Below are 21,883 nucleotides of genomic sequence, written 5' to 3' on the forward strand. Positions count from 1 at the left end.
ATTAGCGTAAAGTTTTTTTTGCTTATAAAAAATTTAAACAAAAAATCGTAAAATAAATTTAAGTATTAAATTTAACATAAAATTAAAGGCAAGTTTTTTTTGTTTGTTCTTATAAAAACTAATATACATAACGTTCATAGGAACTGGGCCATTCCATAACGAATATATAATCGGGAAATTGTTTAACAAATTCTTGAGCATGTTTACCACGTGGATATTCAAAGCTAACATAATGGCCGGATATGCCCAATTCGAATAAAGGTTTATCTAATGTTTTATTGTTTAACTGCAAGTAAAAATAAAATATTTTATAGCTTATTTTTAAAATTTTTGTTATTGTTATTAATTACTTACCTTTAAATCAAAATAGAATTTTAATGGTGTGGGTAATTTACCATAGGTTAGATATATATGATAAGGCGGTTGATATTCGTCTAATAATTCTTTAAGGAAAGACCAATCTGCAACTGTCACACCTTCTACGGGCAAGAAAAATATGCTCATGTGGGGTGGTCCACTCAGTTCGAACTCAAATCGCGCGGTATTGTTGTTGGCATTAAAAGTTTTGTTTAATAATTTCAGTGTGGGTGTAGCCGGTAATTCTGCTGGCTCTTTAGTGGGTAACCATTGTCCCGTATTGCGTGCTTTAACCATACGATGATTGAATAGTGGAAAACCACACATCATATAGTCATCACAATCTTCTGCTACAGATTCCATGTCACTAAGATCTATGCTTCCTTCGATGGGATGATGCATGCGCCTGTCTTGAAAATCAAAATAGTAGCCAGATTCATTGCGACTTACAGAGCCATCATATTCGTAAAATACACGACGTACGTTCTGAAATTGAGAGATTATTTAGTTAAACTGATTAGTCTATGACCTAGTCTATGAACAATTCTACTGACTAGTTCATGGAATAGTGAAGCGTCTTATCAATAAACTAGAATAGTCTACTGACTAATCAATAATCTAGACAAGTCTATGCCGGTTTAGTTTATTGAATAGTATAAGAGTTAGTCTGTTGAATTGTCTATGAGTTAGTCTGTGGCCTAGTCTATTGACAAGTCCATGGACTAGATATAGACTAGTCTATATGTACTAGTTACATGTCTATTGAGTAGTCTATGAACTAGTAAATGGCCAATTCTATTGAATAGTCTGTGGACTACTCAATGAGCAATTCCATTGACTATTGTCTAGTCTATGGTCTAATCTATGTTCTGACTTACTATAAACAACTTACCATAAAATTCACTCTTCCGACATTTGTCTTGGGTCTGTAGGGGAAACCAATGGGCGATATAGCGAGCATGGCAAAAATAAATGTTATCAAAAACACAGATAAAAGTAAAACTTTAGAACGACGGAACATATTCCACATAGGCATCTAAATAATAAACATTTGAATTATATTGTTTATCATTTTAAAACAAAATTAAGAGGTTATCATAATACAAACCACAAAACCCATGCACAATATTGTGCCCATACCACAGATGGCACTAATTAATAAATCTGGATTATAACCGGAACCCGAACGACCCATCATAGGCATTAAAGTGCTATTTAAAATCAAGAAAATATAGGCAGCATAAAGGAAAGGTAAAATTTGACTTAAAATTATCAAAATGCACCAGAAATTGCCTGAAAATATAAAGAATTTAATAAAAAAAACTTAGGAAAACTAAATTTCGAAGACCCACTTACCACGTCTATGTAAAGTTGTAATGAGATTCAAAATTAAAGCTAAACCATAGAAAAACAAAGGAATCATAAACATATAAGAGCTGCGCAAACCCATAAAAGTGGCCACTATACATATAACTGACATTAACAAGGCATGGGCATGCTGGATTAATTGTATTTTGAAATTTTTACGCAATTTATCCTAAAACAAGAAATCAATTAATAAAAATCTATTTAATTACTAGTATAAAACTTAAAACTTACATTTCTGGAAAAACTTAAATACAATAAACTTGGCAAAGCCAAACCTATTAAAGCAGGACAGACATATAAACCAAATACCAGCCATTTGCTGGTAAACCAAGTCATAGAACGATCTCCACTATCAAACATTACCGCCATTAGAATGGGTAAACCCAGAGCTAACGCTAGGCCCACTATATGTAAAACCAGTATTAAAGCATAAGTTCTTAGTAATTTGCCAATGGATATGTAAGAAATAGCAGCCATAAACCATAGGGATACACCCACTGCTATCAACACTATTAGAGAAACACAAGTATTTATAATTTTACCCTGTGTCTCGGTATAGTAGACAAAGAATAGACCCAAGAAATCATAGAATACGGAATGTCCTTCGGCATGTTGCTGAAAAATTAGAAAGGGATTGTGAAATTTAAAAGTTCGTTAATAAGACAGTAGGCTGGTTGACAAATTAGTCCAAAGATTAGTTAATTGACTAGTTCTTCGAATAGTTGAACAGTCTATGGACTAGTGAAGACACTAATCCAAGGACTACTCCATAAACTAGTCTATAGACCACCCCATAGATTAGCAAATAGAATAGTCCATAGACTACTCCATAGACCAGTCTATAGACCACCCCATAAACCATAGACTAGACAATAGACTAGTCCATAAACTAAACAATAGACTAGTCCATAAACTAAACAATAGCCTAGTCCATAAACTAGTCTATAGGCTAGCCAATAGAAAGCTAGTAGATATTAGACTAGTCAATAGACTAGTTCATGGACTAGTCCATAGATTAGTCCACAGACCACACCATAGACTAGCCCATGCACTATTCCGTAGACTAGTCAATAGGCTAATTCATAGACTGGCCAATACACTAGTCAATAGACTAGTGTGTAGACTAGTCAATAGACTAGTCCATAAATAATCCATAGCCTAGCCAATAGACTAGTCAATAGACTGGACCACAGACTAGTTAAAAGACCAGTCAATAGACCTAAGCAATAGACCTAATCAATAGACTAATTAATAGACTAATAAATAGACTAATTAATATACTAACCAGTAGACTAATTAATAGACTAGTCTGAAGACTAATCAATAGACTATAATACAGACTAGTCAGTAGACTAGTCCATAGACTAGTTTATAGTCTAGTCAATAGACTAGTCCATAGACCAGTCCATAGTCCAGTCAATAGACTAGTCCATAGACTAGTTTATAGTCTAGTCCATAGACCAGTCAATAGACTTGTCCATAGACTAGTCAATAGACTAGCCAACAGACGTGCCCTTAGATTATTCTATAGACTAACCATAGACAAGTCAATATAATACTCCATAGATTATCCAATAGAATAGTCCACAGACTTGTCAATAGACTATTCCTTAGAATAGTCATAAATTTTCCATGCCTTGGTACAGAAATTATAAAATTACCTTAGTATCTTCCATTTCGGGAGCATTTGCCAAAGCTTTGGCCAAACTTAAAATATTATTGCCAGTATTTTGTAAGGTTCCTCGAGGTATAACATCATATTTATCAAATTTCGTATGATACACATAACCATTATAGAAATGAGCAAAATCCAAACCTTGTAGAATAAAAAATTAAAAAATTTAAAATTCTATGTTCAATCTAGTAATTGCGTCTGAAAGTTTTCTAATTATATTTAACTTCTGTTTCAAATATGTGTTTCGAAAGGTTATAGGAAAATTTTGATCATCAGTTAACTACTTACCAGGTACATGACCATAATCTCGGAATATTCTAAAATCAGTATCGGAGGGTATAACTTTAGCCTCAAAAAGTTCTTCGCCCACCGAGGTGGCATAGGGTTTAACAGCATGTTTGTTGTAGTACTATAAAATAAAAAAAGAAACGTAATTACTACCGATTTTTTTTTAGTTTTTAGAAAAATGGGCTTGTTTGTTTTTCCCAAATAAAAGATTTCTTTCAAAACAACAACAAAATATTTGTAATTATAAATCAAAACAAAAATAAGCTTTAGTTAAATTGTCAAAACCAAAATAGCTGTAGATAATAAACATAGATGCATATCGTTCTAATCTTATCGTTTTATAACCTTAAATATAGATAAATTGTTTTTGAAATATTCATAAATACTCAACAGCAATTATGCGTTTATCGTGTTTTTTTTCTTTTTGGTTATATCTGGACACGGTTTCAAATACTTTCAACTTTATATGATTATTTTATGACAATGTTTTGTTGTTGTTATTAACAACCTACACACGATAAGTGGAGAACGGTAATAATTTATACTCACAATAATTAAAAATCAATTAATACATAATTAAATGGGCACTTGAATAACATAACGAAATATAAAACACAATTAAACTAGTTAAGATATCTGATTATCTGACCAATAGGAAATGAGCCAATTAATATTTTAAAAAAAATCTTGACGTTCATGATAAAACTACAACAGATTTTATGGACAAAGTTCAAAATAAAAACTAACCTTCATTAGCCAGGGATGATTGGGTCCGGATTGAAATAGAATTTCTCGATGACCACTGCCCGCTGAATCTAAATTGATTAAGGCTCTAAAATAAGGCAGAAAATCTTTGTTGAAACTTGTGTTTTGTAGAAAAGGAGTAAAGGGGAAAGGGGGTTTCTATTTACCTGCAGTTTTTGGCCCATTTATGTTGAGTTATAAAACCATGGGAGGCTTGTAAAGGATTTTCTTCTGCACCATTGAATAGAAATATGATGGGATGTTGAAATGTTTCCCGATTAGTGGCTATAACACGTAAAATTTCTAACATTACCACAACCATAGCACCATCATCACCAGAACCTAAAATAATGAAATATTTTAGACTTTACGTATAATTACGTTAAAACAATGTACTTTTACATCGTGTCAATGTAACTTACATCTTTAATCAAAGTAGTTATGTTGCAAATCATGTTTTTTCATAAAATCTATGAATGTGTTTCTTTTTTGTTAAGATTCTACGTACGGAGATATTAAATATGTTTTACTACTTGTACATTGAGTCAATGTAAATTTACATTGAATCAAATTCAAATACATTCTTTAACGACTCTGTACGTAAAATCTAAATCAAAGGAAAGCAATTACTTAACATAACTAACGAATAGCCGATTTGTACTTGGACATTGACTACACAGAGGGAAAAAGAATTATACACACCTGGTACCAAATTGACACCAAACTGTTTATAATTTTTCAATACCCTTGTCAAAGTTTATTGTACATACGTACGACAACACTATATAATGTTGACAACATTGCAATTATTCGTTGTCGAAATCTAAATTTTATACACATCCGTTGTCTAAAATTTAGATTTCGACAACGAATTTTTACAATGTTGACAACGTTCCGGATGTTATTGAAACATTATAAACTCTTTGGTGTCAATTTGGCACCAGGCGTGTATATTTATTTTTCCCTCTGTGTAGATGTCAATTTACATCGTTTCAAAGTATTGATATTCCACTTCCACGAATATTCCACTTACCTGGACTTCCTGGTTTCGAATCGAAGTGACTATTGATCAATAAATAATTATTTGAGGTAGAATTTTTACAACTCAATTTCACGACAAAATTTTGCAAAGACCGATACATATTTATCATGGACCAATGCATATAAGCTCCGGATACCACCTGAACATCCACTTCCATTTCGTATAGATCATTATGCATAACACGGCGTATTTTTTCCACCTCATCATGCAACAGCTGTACTGTACGATTTTCATTAGCAAAACTACCCGTTACCTTAGGTCCAATCATATCAAAATCAAGCAAAATACGTTCAGCTCTTTCTGCTATAAATTTGCCTTGATGTTGATGCTCTTGATCTATTGTTAAGCCGTTGGGTAAATTATAGAATACTGGCAGTACCACTGCAAAAAATAAAACAAACCAAAAGAGTAGAAAAGCAGGAGCATAATACCAGCCTACTCTACGGCTTTTGTCCTTAGCCGAGGCCATGTCTTCTTCTACTTCTTGCTTTGGCACAACTTCAGCAAGTTCTAATTTATCTGATAACTAGAAAAAAAGAAATTTTATTTAATTTAATTTTCTTTTTAATCCTTAAGTTTTAAAATCACTAACAATTTCCTCTTTTTCAGACATTTTTTTTTATTTTAACAAAAATCTGTTCTTTGCCGTAACTCTTACCACGGCCAACTAAATCAAAATTTTGAAATATTGTTTTTATGAAAAATCTTTGTAACTTTAGATTGTTATCAAAATTTGATTTTTTTTCAATGTTTTATCCATAAGGGTTATAAACATACATACAAACATTGTATTTATAAAATAATTTTATGGCCTATATTGGTTGGTATCGGTTTATTGAACATAACTAGTCAAATTGCTGTGCCTTTTTTTTACAATTTATTTGCCAAAAACACAATGAGAACTAAAGCGTTTTTCTTTTCAATTCCGGTGTTTTATATTGTATTTGAGGGAATATTGAATATATTTATGTAATATTGGTCGTAGTTTGGCTGTTCGGGTCCCGAACGTTGGGACTTAGCCCCCATATAATTGGCATATGAAAGCAGTATAGCGATGAAATGAGTCATAATAAAAAACTATTTTGGTTAGCAAGACATCGGCAATCTCACGCACACTAACATTTCGATCATCCAAAACAATTAATTTTTTAAGTAACGCATCATTTAAGAAATCAATTACAAATTTTCATCGAAATTTGCGTGAAATTATGATTTTAATTAAAAACTATTGATATTCATATAAAAAAGAAACGCAAATTTAACTTAAATTAATTTATATAAATATATTTTTAAAAATTTTAAATTTCTGGCAGATCACTTGTCATTATTGATCAAATACAAATGTTTGAGCATCAAAACTAATTTAGTATGTAAACAAAAATTAGTTGTTGCTGTAAATACGAACAAGAAACTTTTCATATTTCTAATATATTTATTTATAAAATTAATATGTTACAATAATTTCTAGCTAATACAACTAGTATTATGTAAATTAACTGTTTTTTTTATTGCATAACTTATTTAGTTAAAAAATCACAAACATTGTCTTGTTACTGCAAACATACCTTGATTTATTTATACTAAAAGATTACGTTGATTGTTATTTCCTTTAGCGTTTAATTTATCAAAATTGTAGCACATTCGTTTTCTTTTCTCCTTCTTAAATTTTACGTCTAGTCTTCACAGTCGTAATTTAAAACTAATTCTTGCCAGCATCAATTCTTATCATAGAGGTCCCCCAAAAAATGTATGTCTAACCGGCTCTTTGTTTTTATGAAATCTCAAATGCGTAATCAGCCTGTATTTCTGCATTTACTAGTGAACAAAATATAGAGACTAAACAAACCGCTCGAAGATAGTGAGAGACTAACTATAAAATAACCAAATAGTATAGAAATTTTGAAACAAATTCATTTGCTCAAAATAAACAGAAAAAAATGTTTGCCTTTTTATTCATATTTCTACATGTAGTATGTTGGAGCAGATTTTAAGAGATTGAAATCTTTATTTAGAGATAGATAGATAGATAGATAGATAGATAGATAGATAGATAGATAGATAGATAGATAGATAGATAGATAGATAGATAGATAGATAGATAGATAGATAGATAGATAGATAGATAGATAGATAGATAGATAGATAGATAGATAGATAGATAGATAGATAGATAGATAGATAGATAGATAGATAGATAGATAGATAGATAGATAGATAGATAGATAGATAGATAGATAGATAGATAGATAGATAGATAGATAGATAGATAGATAGATAGATAGATAGATAGATAGATAGATAGATAGATAGATAGATAGATAGATAGATAGATAGATAGATAGATAGATAGATAGATAGATAGATAGATAGATAGATAGATAGATAGATAGATAGATAGATAGATAGATAGATAGATAGATAGATAGATAGATAGATAGATAGATAGATAGATAGATAGATAGATAGATAGATAGATAGATATATAGATAGATAGATAGATAGATAGATAGATAGATAGATAGATAGATAGATAGATAGATAGATAGGTAGATAGATAGATAGATAGATAGATAGATAGATAGATAGATAGATAGATAGATAGATAGATAGATAGATAGATAGATAGATAGATAGATAGATAGATAGATAGATAGATAGATAGATAGATAGATAGATAGATAGATAGATAAATAGATAGATAGATAGATAGATAGATAGATAGATAGATAGATAGATAGATAGATAGATAGATAGATAGATAGATAGATAGATAGATAGATAGATAGATAGATAGATAGATAGATAGATAGATAGATAGATAGATAGATAGATACATAGATAGATACATAGATAGATAGATAGATAGATAGATAGATAGATAGATAGATAGATAGATAGATAGATAGATAGATAGATAGATAGATAGATAGATAGATAGATAGATAGATAGATAGATAGAGATAGAAGAACAACCCTGGTGGACCTCGTCAGAGTTCGAAAAAACATATGATCTCAGTATTCCGAAGAAGCTGTATAAGAGACTGTAGCGGCTATAGAACAATATCTGTAAAGGCGACAATCGTTGTTGCGGGAATTGCTCCCATTGATATATTAGCTAAAGAATCAAATGTATACAAGCAACTTGCAATTATTAAATTATGAAATACCCAGGAACCATATTCAGGAAATCGAAAAGGAGCACACAATGGCAAGCTGGCAAAGAAAATGTGAAATTCTCCAAAAGGGAGATGGACAGCACATTAATGCCATGTATAAAGGCTTGGGTACATCGAAGACTTCAAACTCACGCAATCTTCACAGGACACGGGGGAAGCAAAAACTCTCTGACATTTAACGTTTTAATTCTTTAAAACCTCTGCAATACTTGTACCTAGTGTCATGTGTAAATGTTGCTGGTTTTTTGTAGCGTAGTCAACCAGAACGGATTTACATACAAACAAACTAAATACTACATACAATCATAATCAAATAATAATAAAAATTGCTATTACGAAAAAACACTTGTATGATGAGGGGTTTTCAATTGTACTATTCGCACCATGGGTACTCAGTATGAACGATTATTGCTTATGGTGTTTGCCTTCCCAGTGAGTTGAAGTTGAGATTTTTACTTTTTTTTTTCCACAACGACTTACATAAATATTTGTGTTAGTGTTAAGGTGTGATATTTTAGATATTAAATGTCATTTTAAAATAACTGCTCTAGAAGTCTCAAAGGAAATTTTATTACTTATTAGGTGATTAGTATACCGAGAGTGACACACGACACTTTGTTTTTAAATGGAATATGGAATATTATTTGTTAAATGTTATGGTTATTTTAATTGAATGTTCTATAGGATTTAGGGAAATTAATTGACGTATTTGAATGGTGTTTTTTTTTTTGGTTTTCTTACCCACAATTAAGAAAGGGAAGTACTAATTTGTAACGTTGAAAGTGGAACAAAAATAGTCTAGTCTATAGTGTAGTCTATAGTCTAGTCTATAGTGTAGTCTATAGTCTAGTCTATAGTGTAGTCTATAGTCTAGTCTATAGTGTATTCTGTAGTCTAGTCTATAGTCTAGTCAATAGTCTAGTCTATAGTCTAGTCTATAGTCTAGTCTAATCTATAGTCTAGTCTATAGTCTAGTGTATTGTCTAGTCTATAGTCTAGTGTATTGTCTAGTCTATAGTCTAGTCTATAGTCTAGTCTATAGTCTAGTCTATAGTCTAGTCTATAGTCTAGTCTATAGTCTAGTCTATAGTCTAGTCTATAGTCTAGTCTATAGTCTAGTCTATAGTCTAGTCTATAGTCTAGTCTATAGTCTAGTCTATAGTCTAGTCTATAGTCTAGTCTATAGTCTAGTCTATAGTCTAGTCTATAGTCTAGTCTATAGTCTAGTCCATAGTCTAGTCTATAGTCTAGTCTATAGTCTAGTCTATAGTCTAGTCTATAGTCTAGTCCATAGTCTAGTATAGTCTAGTCTATAGTCTAGTCTATAGTCTAGTCTATAGTCTAGTCTATAGTCTAGTCTATAGTCTAGTCTATAGTCTAGTCTATAGTCTAGTCTATAGTCTAGTCTATAGCCTAGTCTATAGTCTAGTCTATAGCCTAGTCTATAGTCTAGTCTATAGTCTAGTCTATAGTCTAGTCTATAGTCTAGTCTATAGTCTAGTCTATAGTCTAGTCTATAGTCTAGTCTATAGTCTAGTCTATAGTCTAGTCTATAGTCTAGTCTATAGTGTAGTCTATAGTCTAGTCTATAGTCTAGTCTATAGTGTAGTCTATAGTCTAGTCTATAGTGTATTCTGTAGTCTAGTCTATAGTCTAGTCTATAGTCTAGTCAATAGTCTAGTCTATAGTCTAGTCTATAGTCTAGTCTAATCTATAGTCTAGTCTATAGTCTAGTGTATTGTCTAGTCTATAGTCTAGTGTATTGTCTAGTCTATAGTCTAGTCTATAGTCTAGTCTATAGTCTAGTCTATAGTCTAGTCTATAGTCTAGTCTATAGTCTAGTCTATAGTCTAGTCTATAGTCTAGTCTATAGTCTAGTCTATAGTCTAGTCTATAGTCTAGTCTATAGTCTAGTCTATAGTCTAGTCTACAGTCTAGTCTAGTCTAGTCTATAGTCTAGTCTATAGTCTAGTCTATAGTCTAGTCTATAGTCTAGTCTATAGTCTAGTCTATAGTCTAGTCTATAGTCTAGTCTATAGTCTAGTCTATAGTCTAGTCTATAGTCTAGTCTATAGTCTAGTCTATAGTCTAGTCGATAGTCTAGTCTATAGTCTAGTCGATAGTCTAGTCTATAGTCTAGTCTATAGTCTAGTCTATAGTCTAGTCTATAGTCTAGTCGATAGTCTAGTCTATAGTCTAGTCTATAGTCTAGTCTATAGTCTAGTCTATAGTCTAGTCTATAGTCTAGTCTATAGTCTAGTCGATAGTCTAGTCTATAGTCTAGTCTATAGTTTAGTCAATAGTCTAGTCTATAGTCTAGTCTATAGTCTAGTCTATAGTCTAGTCTATAGTCTAGTCTATAGTCTAGTCTATAGTCTAGTCTATAGTCTAGTCTATAGTCTAGTCTATAGTCTAGTCTATTGTCTAGTCTATAGTCTAGTCTATAATCTAGTGTATAGTCTAGTCTATAGTCTAGTCTATAATCTAGTGTATAGTCTAGTATATAGTCTAGTCTATATCTCTCAAGTTCAAATTTGTAGACTTTTAACCACACGAATATTTTTGAATAACAAAACTTTTTGTTCGAATTTTTTTTTAAATATTTTATTATTTATTATTAAACATTAACATGTTATTTAATGTTAATTGTAATTTCGCTTAAAACTAAATATTAATAAAATTTATTAAATTTTATTTAAAATCGTTTATATACAATTAATAAGAGACTTATAAATAAAAATTATTATAAAATTTTCGAGTAAGTTTTACGTCTCAAAAACATTTAGAACAACCTACTTTCGTAGGAGGCTACCCAATCGGTAATAGTGGTATGTTCTGGAAAACCATCAATAAGTTTTTGATATTTTTGCGTACGCTGAGTTTCTTGATGTATCCAATGGCCACCAATGCCAATTTCTAAAGTAGGAGTATTAAAGTTTTCAGAGGTTTTCTAAAAAAAGGAAAGTAAATATAAAATTACGACAAGGGGCTAAATATTTTATATACAACTTACCTCTACATCTATCGTAAAGACTAAGGCCCGACTGTCTTTGCCATAGGAAAAGTAAATGAAATAAGGTGGTTGCCATTTTTCTTTAATCATGGTTTCATTGAAGGACCAATCGATTATATTTGCTTCACCTTTTACATCTATAAAAATGGTCATATGATCTGGTCCTTGTAATTCAAACTCAAAACGTTTTTGACTGGGCGTTTCCAAATCGGTCAAGGATTTTAATGTAAGTTGAGGTTTAGAGCCTGGCAGTATGGGGAATTCATCGATGGGTATCCAGAAACTGCTTTCTCTGTTAAAATTTACATATAATTAGTAAAGTAAAATGGAAGGGTCTTTAAAATGTATACAATACCTAGCTTTATGCCATCTATGATTGTACAGGGGCATACCGCAAAACATGTCCGCTTCACAGTATTCGCTTACTTTATGTTTTTCTCCGATATCCTTAATGTACTCTGAAAGTTTGAGATTTAATAAAATAACTTGTAGAATTGGAAAAAATTATATTTATTTACCATCTACACTATCTATACGACGATCTTGTGGATAAATATATATTCCCGCTTGATTCAGTCTCACATTGCCATTGGCATCATGTAGAGTACGTGAAGCATGCTAGATTTCGAATTGAAAATAATTTTGTAAAATAAGATAAAATTAGGATTAGTGAACACTTACTAGCAATTGAAATCTTTGGGCGGCCACTTTGGGTTTATAGGGAAAACCAGCTGGTGTAACAGCAATAATTATGGTCACTATTGTGATCAATAGGAAGGTGCAAATGATTGTACGTGTTTTACGGAAGAATAAAAAGAGAGGCATCTGCAAATAGAGTTTTATTAATTAAACAGTTTTGATTAATAAGTGGACCAGTTATATATAGTTTTAAAAGTAAATTTCCATTAAGAGAAGAAATATAATTTTCGTGATAAGTTTAAAACTAAATAAGATTTCATCCATTAATGAAGGGGCCACTTATTTTCGGTCATAAGCTCAAATTTATTAATTAATACTTTCGATATTGAGTCCTAATAATACTTACGATAACACCGGCAAACTGAAGTGTCATAAACACCGCTATACCAGCCATAAATATATCGGGCATAGACTCTGAACCCTGGCGACCAGTCATGGGTATAAATGTAATATATAAAGCATAAGCTATAGAAGTATAGTACAGGAAAGGTAAGATCTGGCAAATCATAGCAGCTATAGCAAACCAATAGGCCTTACGATGCCATTTAGTAATTAAATTAATAATCAAAGCAGCAATATCGAATAAAACCGCCATCATGCACATAAAGGAGGAGCGTATACCCAAACTGGTGAGGACTATAGTTAAGATAATCAAAAACAAACAATGGGAATGCATAAACAACTGGATGCGAAAACCCAAACTAAGGGTATCCTAGAAAGAGAGAGACAAAATAAAGTAAGTTTTTGTTTTTGTTACAAATAATTTTCCTAATATTACCTTCTTAGTCTTTTCCAAATAACATGCTGGCAATATGGCCATGCCAAAGAACATGGGACAATAGAATAAACCAATTAGTAACCAATATTCTGAATACCAAGTCATAGAACGTCCTACACCATCCAAGAAGAAAGCTATTAAAACGGTTAAACCGGCAGCCAAACATAATGAAACCATTTGTATGGCAAAGGCAATGGCATAACGTTTTAAAACAGCTGGCCAGGACAGACCCGATCTGGCGGACATAAAGAACAAAGAGACGCCTATAGCAGCCACTGCTATAATACACACCACCACATTGATAATAACACCCGTGGTTTCGGTGTAGAATACTATAAACCAACCCATGAAATCGTAGAATATAACATGACCTTCGGTATTGTCCTGTAGGAAATATATATTTTATAGAAATTTCCGTTAAAAATGTTTAAAAGGTTTTTGAGTAGTTATTACTTACCGGATTTTCAGGATCATCCATTTCTGGGGCATTTGCTATGCCCTTGGCCAAAACTAAAACGTTATCACCAGTATTTTGTAAAGATTCTTTGGGCACAATATTAACACGATCGTATTCGGTGTGATAAACATAACCATTAAACATATAAGCCATATCGAGACCTAAGAACAAACAAAAAATATATATTTTTAAATTATATATAAAATTAACTATCTTTCAGATATTAAGGGCCGATTATGCTGGCCCTAAAGCATTTCTAATAAAATTAAGAAAAAAATCGTTTTCGACGATATCAGGAGTCTTTGTAGAACTGTTTTTCATAAAAATCTCATAAAACCAGCATTTTTGAATATATATGCGGATCTATAGTTCTTTTCCTAGATACTATGATCCAAGATTTGGATCTCGAAGATATATTAGGCCTTCAAAATACAGTTTTGTACAAAAATGCCATAAGTCATCTTTTTGTTAGATCTCGAACACAAAGATCTTTTCGTGGAAGGTCCAATAGACTGAAAATATCTGGCGTCTTCAGCGAATAGTGTTCAATAAACATACGGACAAACATGCGAACATGTCAAATAGATGATCCAAGATTTGGTTCCCAAAGATATCATGGGTTTTCAGAAAATCGTTTTTAATTAACATTCGGACGGACAAACGAAATAATAAAATAATCTAAAGGCCATAAAAATAATTAAAAAAAACTTCTTACCAGGAACAGAGCCATAATCACGGAATATGCGAAAATCGGTATCGGAAGGTATAAAACCCGCTTGAAACATTTCCTCGGCCAATGTAGTAGCAAAAGGATGAGGGACATTACGATAATATCTCATTAGCCAGGGATTTTCAGGACCAGATTGGAATAAAATTTCACGGCCACCATTGCCAGCAGCATCCAAATTTACCAAAGCCCTTTAAAGAAGATCATCAATTATATATTTTAAACTATTTATAATCACTTTATAAGTACTTACTTGCAATTTTTCGCCCATTTATGTTGTGTTATAAAAGCATGAGAGGCCTGCAAAGGATTTTCTTCGGCACCATTAAACAAAAATACTATGGGATGTTTTAAAGGGCCCTGAGACTTCGCTAGAACTCTCATAACTTCCAACATGACAACCACCATAGAACCATCATCACCGGCCCCCGTACTACCAGGCACACTATCATAATGACTGTTAATCAATAGGTAATGATCACTAGTCGAATTTTTGGCACTCATTTTAACCACCACATTCTGTATAGACTGATACATATTCACCATGGTCCAATGCATATAGCTGCCAGTGGCTTCCTGTACATCAACTTCAAATTCAAAATAATCACTTGCCTGTTGTTGTATTTTGGCAATTTCATTTAATAAAAACTCCACTGCTGTCACTTCATTGGCCACACTGCCCACTACTTTGGGACCGATGCGCGTTAAACCTATCAACACCAATTCAGCACGTTCAGCTATAAATCTATCTGCATGTTTTTCCTCATCCTTGCGATTTAGGGCAGTGGGTAAATGATCTATTTGTGAGACCACCACCGAGAGATAAAGTATAAACCAAAATGCCGCAAATATTGGGGCATAATACCAATTGATCTTTTTCGGCACTTCAAAGTCAACATCTATATGATATTTTGATTTGAACTGAAAGGAAAGGAAATGGAATTTATAATAGGTGAGTAGAATTCATATAAAATTTATGGTCTTTATTTTTTTTATAATTGAAAAAAAGTCTGCACGCTTTTAGTTGTTATTTTATTGCAATTTTTTTATAATGAAAGCTATTTTTTTAAGTTCTTTATGCGCCTTTGTTTATGGCTTTCATTATCCAGTATTTATTATTAAAAATTTGATAATTAGTTGCAATTAGTGCTCAAAGTTTATGGTCAGATATTGAAAGCAAAATGTCATTGATTAAAAGAAATTGTTTGTTTAATTAAGCTATAATAAGTACTTTATTTTAGTACTTATTTTAAAACTATTGATTTTAGTTTGGAAATCAATTAGTAACTGTAGACGTATGAAATGCGTATTTTGTGCAAATTATGTTCAAAGTTCTTTATAACTAGAACAAATTTTGATTGTCTAGAAAAGTTTTATGATTTCTATAATAAAACTATCGAGACAGTTTTTTTTTTTTTGGGTAGTTTTTGCATATAGGAAATAGTAGTACTTATGTTTTTATTTCCTTGCCTTATCTGTTTGATTAAATATGATAGAAATATTGAAGGTAATATCTCGTAATTAAAGTGCATACACAATAAATAGGTTAATATATCGGTTACTTAATACCTAAGTTTTGAAGAAATGATAAGCTAATTCAAATTCTTAAACAGCAACCTAGAAACTTCTCGATCTTGTTTTGTGGTGTATTGTTGTGATTCCAAAGTACTTTTAAGGATTTTACCAGGAACCAGTACTTTAACACAAGTTATACTTTAATATTACACCGTTAGTATTGAAAATTATAAAATATTGCGTTCAGCATCTAGATTCCCATAATCTTTGTTGAAGCCCCTTAGAGTCTAGTAGTGTAGCACCCAAAATTCTTGCACTGCAAGACCTTAGTAATGGCCAATTACATAGCAACAGCTACCTAGGAACTTCGGGATCTTGTTCTGTGCTACGTTTACGGATTTTACCTGAAACCAGTACTTTAACACAAGTGATACATTAATATTACACCTTTAGTATTGAAAATTATAAATAATTGCGTTCAGCAACTAGATTCCCATAATCTTTGCTGAAAACCATTAGGGTCTAGTAGTGTAGCTGGCCAATTACATAGTATGTTTTCACAGGTTTCTTTCTGAAATGCTCAGATTCTGCTTAGAATCTTTATAGCATTTCCCAGAATAACCTGGTACTATCTGAAACCACAGTGTCCCGTCAGTAATGCCTTTTGTTTTCTAAGATCACTTTAATGGATTCACTGAAGCTTTTGGGATCACATTAAAGATCTATTAGGGCAGGTTCACATATGAAGATAACAGATTTAATTTCAGAGAGGTTGAAGATATCCTTAGGGGCTAGTAGTGCAGAACCCAAAATACTTGCTCTGCAAGACCCTAGTAATGGAAAATTACACAGTATGTGTTCGGAGGTTTCTTCCTGAATGGCTCAGAATCAGCTTAGATACATTATAGCATGTCTAGTGCTATCCGAGGCTACAGTGTTCCGTAAGTAAGACCGTTAGTATGCTAAAATCGCTTTTATTGATCGACGGCAGCTTTTGATATTTGATTGTGTTATAACACTTTTTGATTCGAATCGATAATGATATTAGATCATCACCCGTCATACGATAGTAAAGCTAGAGTGTTCCGGACTATTCGATAATATGTATATTCTTGAATCCCTGATCTTTCTCCTAGCGCAGATATAAACAGCATATATTTTCACCAGAAAGATTAAGGTACATTTTCTCATGGAGATTGCGTTTTGTAAGTTAGGGCCACAAATGCCTCTTCCATTTCAATCATATATGTATATTACATATAAAATTCGTGAATAAGAACAATTCCAGAATAGTTCTAAAGAAGGTGTATATGTTCTCTAAAGCCTCTACATAACTAATTACTAGGGTGACAAATTCAAACAAAATTATGATAAAAATATTTCCAGTAGCGTTCCATTAAACATAGACTTCATAATGTTTCCACAGAATCAGTTCCGTTCTAGAACTAGATTTGGGAATAGATGTCCTAGTATATTTGTTAATAAATAGTTTTAAATTAAATACGAAGACACACATTTTCTCAGTTTTTTTTGCAACAAAGTTATGATCGAATCGATCCATTTCAAACTGTTCTATTTCCAGCACATATCAGTTAAGATATCGCTTTATCGATATAATTTTCTATATCAAAATATATATTTATAGTATTTATACCAGAACTTACTATAATTTATGTTATTTTGAAATATTTTGTTTATAAAATTTATTTGTTTTTCAATAAAGTTTTACCGCTTTTTTTTATCGTTTGTTGTTTGCAAAATTTTTATGATCCTTTTGAAATGAAAATAATATTTATCTTATACCCCTGGTAGTTATATCTAAATTAGTTTAAAAATTGTATAATTTTATAAAAATTTATATACCCCCACGAATTTATATCTCTAAATTAATTTTATTACAATTCCCATTGAATAGATAAGACTTGCAGAAGGAAATTGATCATTACACAGCAAAAATTGGAAATTTTTTTTTTAACAAACCAAACCACATCTAATCGTTTTTTTTTTTTTTTTCAATTTCTTTTTATACTTTTTAAATTCATGATTATTTTTTACTTTGTTTTTGCATTTAATAAGCCATTATAAAGCAATTAACCGTAGAAATATTTTAAAATATATACATAAAAACATTAGCTTCCAAAATTTCTTTTATAATAAAACAAAATTTCCTTAGAAATAGTCAGACAATAAACAAAATGAAGATAAAAAGAGAGTACATTTTATCAAGGTTAAGCTATAAAAAAATTAAAAACAATTGACTCCTTTTAACTAACCAAACCGTGTTTACTGATTAGTTAGAATATATTTTTTATGTTTTTATGAAATCATACACTCACTAATTAGTGTCCACTAAACTGTTGTCATCGGTATGGTGAAAGAGTATAAAGAAATTTTATTTAAAAAAGTCCCGCAAAATACTTTATCATAATTTGTTTATTATATGGTGGTACCATAATAAATAGCACAAATTTTATTTTGTTATAAAACTTTTTTGGTTAAAAAAAGTAAATTTTCAAATTTCGTTTGATGTTTTTTAATTATAAGGAAGCAGAAGTTTTATTTTATGTTATAAAATTGGCAAAAAACGTGTAAATTGGGAAAATACCTAATAATGTTAACGGAAAAAACAAATAAATAGTTTTAATTTGTTTTAAAACTCTGCTATATTTAGATTGTCTTTAAGAAGATATTTTCTAAACAGAAGTTTAGTGTCACATTATCAAATGTAGTTTGTCGTTTTAGTCGCTTATTAGATAGATCAAAAAATATACACTTTCCAGAGTCTGGAGTCTTGTAGTTTTCAGAGCTGGACGATTATATATATGATAACCTTCTGTTTTCTCCTTAAGTTAATTTTGACAACTTCTTCAGAATAGTTACCAATTTGCAATGACCAGTAATGACTGATAACAGACAGCTTAACTCAGCTCTTTAAAAATCTAAAATATTGTTAGATTGATCTATTAGCATCCATTATATGCCATAGGGAACTAGTGATCGTGCAAGTAAGCTCATGTAACCATCACTCCTGAACTCTACTATAGAAGTGGTGTTGCCCTATCAGTTCATCAGCAATTATATTGCCAAAGGTGCTTTTTAACCATAAGACGGTAATATTTTAATATCTTTCCATCTCAATTAAAGACGTCCGATATTCATGGACTAGGATTGATGTGGGGAAAAACACTAGTCTAATATTAAATAGTAGCCTGACTTTCAGTAGTAATCCTGACATTCTGCCCTATTGATCGCTAATATTTCAGCCTGATGTTTATCATAATCATCACTATGTCTAAGATTATCATTCAAATTCTTCAATGAGGAGATACACGCCAAAGAATACTTCACGTGCAATATGTTCCCTTTTCACTTTTTTCGTTCACTAAGTCTTTTGTCGTGAAACAACTTCCCTTGTTGTGAAATTTGTTGATGGAATTTCGTAAACATTGAACAGCTGTTGCATACAAAATTAACTATTGTGAATGAATTCATGATATCAATTTTCCCTTCGAATGAGGGGAATGAAAATTTCAAGGGAACAAAAATTTCACTTCTTTTTGCGATAGGAGTGATCATCTCCAGCCTACTTTTCTAGCTAAGAGATTCACTGGTAGCCAGTTAAGCATAACGATCAGCTTCTTAGTAAGGTTATTCCCAAAGGATCTCATAACCTTTTCAAGAAGTAGTCGATTAGTCGACATGCCTAGTGCTAATGCCTCCGGACACACCAATAGTCCTTCTACAAATTACCAAAAGATCTCATAACCCTTTCAAGAAGTAGTCGATTTGAGAACTTGTCTAGTGCTAATGTCTTACTACGCACCCCAAGGTCCTTCTACAAATAAACAAAACCTTGAGGGGTTTTTGAAGATCTTGAGGGAAAAAACACCCAAATAATATAATATTAAGAAATTTTAGTTAATTTTGAAAAAATAAACTTTTATCGTTACTATTCTAAAAATATCACTTCTGAAATTGTTTTGAAAACGTAATCTTATAGAAATTTTATGTTTCAGATCTGTTGAGAAAGAAGTTCAATGCATTCAAATAATAAATAAATCGTATGAATAGAGAAAGAAATTCCCTCGATTTGAAGTTTAAGTAAAAATCGTTGTAAAAGTGGTTATCGAGTAAATCGAGGGTTAATACCTTTGGGAAGGCATATTGCTCTTTCATCGTTGCTATAACGTCCAAATCAAGTAGTTTATTATTGATGATTAAGAATCACTTTCTCATAATAAACGCACATAAGGTCACATCTATTAAAAAAATACGTGTTTTTCATCAAATATTTCACAAGTGTGAAAGTACCTTAAGTTATTATTTCTTGAAAAGGATTTTATCTAAATCTTAATCTTTGTATTGCTGGGCATTGTGGATCTTTTACGAATACTTTTCATAAAATTTTGAATTTTTCTTAATATTTGATTAATTTCTGTTCAAATATTTGCTCAAATTCGGAGAAAAGTTTACTCCAACCAATTTCCAATCAAGAATTGGAGCAGCGAGGTTATATTAAAATGAATAGATAATCGTTATGATTAATTCATTTTCATTGTAAATTGTATCTACTAAATTGCGCATCGTAATTTTTAACCATTTATTGGTAAAACAAATTGATTAACAAATTTAATTAATTTTTTTTTTTGCAAACAAATGAAAGGACTGAAACAATTCCAACTGACTGTTAATAATTTTCTTGTCTTTGTTTTAGAAATTGACTAATAAAATAAACATTTACTAAGTTTACAAGAAAACATTCAAGCAGCCAATTTTAGGAGTTTTATAATGTTTGCGAAATGACAAATTATTTGTTAGTTTGTTTTCTTAGAAAACATATTGCAAATAATAGTTATTAAAAAAAATCATTTATTATCATGTATTTTCATGTTGAAATTTAGTATCGTATGGGTTTCACTTTAGCAAATTTTGTGATATGCCTAAATGTTTAGTATTTGTCTAAACATTTTATTTAAAAAAGCTTTGATTTCATTTAATTAAATCTCTGTTAAGAGTTTAAACAAATAAATCACAAGGTTTTTGTAAAGGTTTTTTAGTTTCTGTATAAATTTTCCAAAAATTTTTGTAAATTTTAGTTTTAAAATTTGAAAATGTTTGTTATTTGTGGTATTATTTCACTTAATTTCACTTTCTTTAACTGTTAAATACATACACCCATTATGGCAGCTAGGAAACACTGTAATTATCCTTTAAATTATTTTAAATTCGCAGAAAATCCTCTAACTATTCTAGACAAAACGATTTTGTCTAGAGTTTTAAATCCTTTAAGGATTTTTATTTTACGTAATTTTCGTATATGTTTCTCTTAATTACAACACTTTTCTTAATGTTCGATTTTACTTTTCACTTTTCATAAAAAAAAACGTCTTTAAGGCCACGAGTTTCATATCCAATTGACGCTTTTCACAGAATTTATTTCTCTCAAATATGGAAAAAGTTGAAATTTTTAATTTGTTATATGTAGAGTTCATGTTATCGAAAAAGCTACGATATCGTAAATGATAAAAACAATTAAACGCAATTCAATACTAGTGAGTGTGTGCGCCTAAACAATATTGGCGTAAAAATAAGTTTATTCTAACTATTATTAGGTGTTATTTGAATGGATGAATGGGGCGCGAACACATTCGTACTCATTCGATTGATTGTAATGAGCTTGTAGTTATCAATAATATATTGATAAACTTTTTTTTTATGTTTAACATACGTTGATTTGTTGCTAAAGATATATACTTACTACATATTTAGTTGTTTATATAGTTAAATCTTATTGCTTAGGTTATCAGTAAAAAAAAAAATAATAGTAACAAACAATAGTGGCCTAAATTTTATGATTCTGTGAAAAAACGTGAATGAGTGTCTTATAATTTGATAATTAGTTAGTCGGCTTTTAGCCGCCCTAGAGCATTGAACTATTATTACTTTGTCATGTTTTAATCATAGTTGAGAATGTATTAGAAATAAAGAAGATTTTTAGAAATAGCATAAATGTGCGAAAAACTCAATTACTATTTGTTTAAGGT

The 21,883-nt window shown here is 30.9% G+C and overlaps 3 protein-coding genes across 4 annotated transcripts in view; 1 reads left to right on the forward strand and 2 right to left on the reverse strand.

The window, feature by feature from the left end:
• Positions 1–10: 10 nt before the first annotated feature.
• LOC119601365 (endoplasmic reticulum metallopeptidase 1-like) lies at positions 11–7,321 on the reverse strand. Of its 2 annotated transcripts, none has more exons than XM_037952280.1 (12): positions 7,040–7,321; positions 5,466–6,000; positions 4,600–4,774; positions 4,436–4,520; positions 3,689–3,809; positions 3,387–3,541; positions 1,957–2,340; positions 1,714–1,894; positions 1,466–1,650; positions 1,250–1,393; positions 355–843; positions 11–286 (listed from the first exon to the last, which is right to left on the reverse strand). In XM_037952280.1, exons 2-12 carry the CDS (start codon positions 5,941–5,943, stop codon positions 119–121), a joined length of 2,565 nt encoding a protein of 854 aa, XP_037808208.1. In that variant the 5' UTR covers positions 5,944–6,000; positions 7,040–7,321; the 3' UTR covers positions 11–118. The 2 variants fall into 2 exon arrangements, with proteins under 2 accessions (XP_037808208.1, XP_037808207.1); XM_037952279.1 differs by lacking the exon at positions 7,040–7,321 and adding an exon at positions 6,067–6,146.
• A 3,986-nt stretch (positions 7,322–11,307) lies between these two features.
• On the reverse strand, positions 11,308–21,251 carry LOC119601351 (endoplasmic reticulum metallopeptidase 1). Its single transcript, XM_037952261.1, has 11 exons — positions 21,013–21,251; positions 14,578–15,245; positions 14,313–14,515; positions 13,598–13,758; positions 13,141–13,524; positions 12,709–13,074; positions 12,345–12,488; positions 12,182–12,281; positions 12,019–12,121; positions 11,664–11,955; positions 11,308–11,600 (listed from the first exon to the last, which is right to left on the reverse strand). Exons 1-11 carry the CDS (start codon positions 21,016–21,018, stop codon positions 11,433–11,435), a joined length of 2,595 nt encoding a protein of 864 aa, XP_037808189.1. The 5' UTR covers positions 21,019–21,251; the 3' UTR covers positions 11,308–11,432.
• LOC119601352 (endoplasmic reticulum metallopeptidase 1) overlaps positions 15,146–21,883 on the forward strand; it is a 36,416-nt gene continuing 29,678 nt past the window's right edge. Inside the window, exon 1 of the mRNA XM_037952264.1 lies at positions 15,146–15,276. The gene's annotated coding sequence lies outside the window, so the exon portion shown is untranslated. The remainder of the gene's footprint in view (positions 15,277–21,883) is intronic.

The sequence above is a fragment of the Lucilia sericata genome, unplaced genomic scaffold (genome assembly GCF_015586225.1).
Source record: "Lucilia sericata isolate MDLA Ls3-8-SP2 unplaced genomic scaffold, ASM1558622v1 Contig000159F_arrow, whole genome shotgun sequence".
In the NCBI taxonomy this organism is placed as follows: domain Eukaryota; kingdom Metazoa; phylum Arthropoda; class Insecta; order Diptera; family Calliphoridae; genus Lucilia; species Lucilia sericata.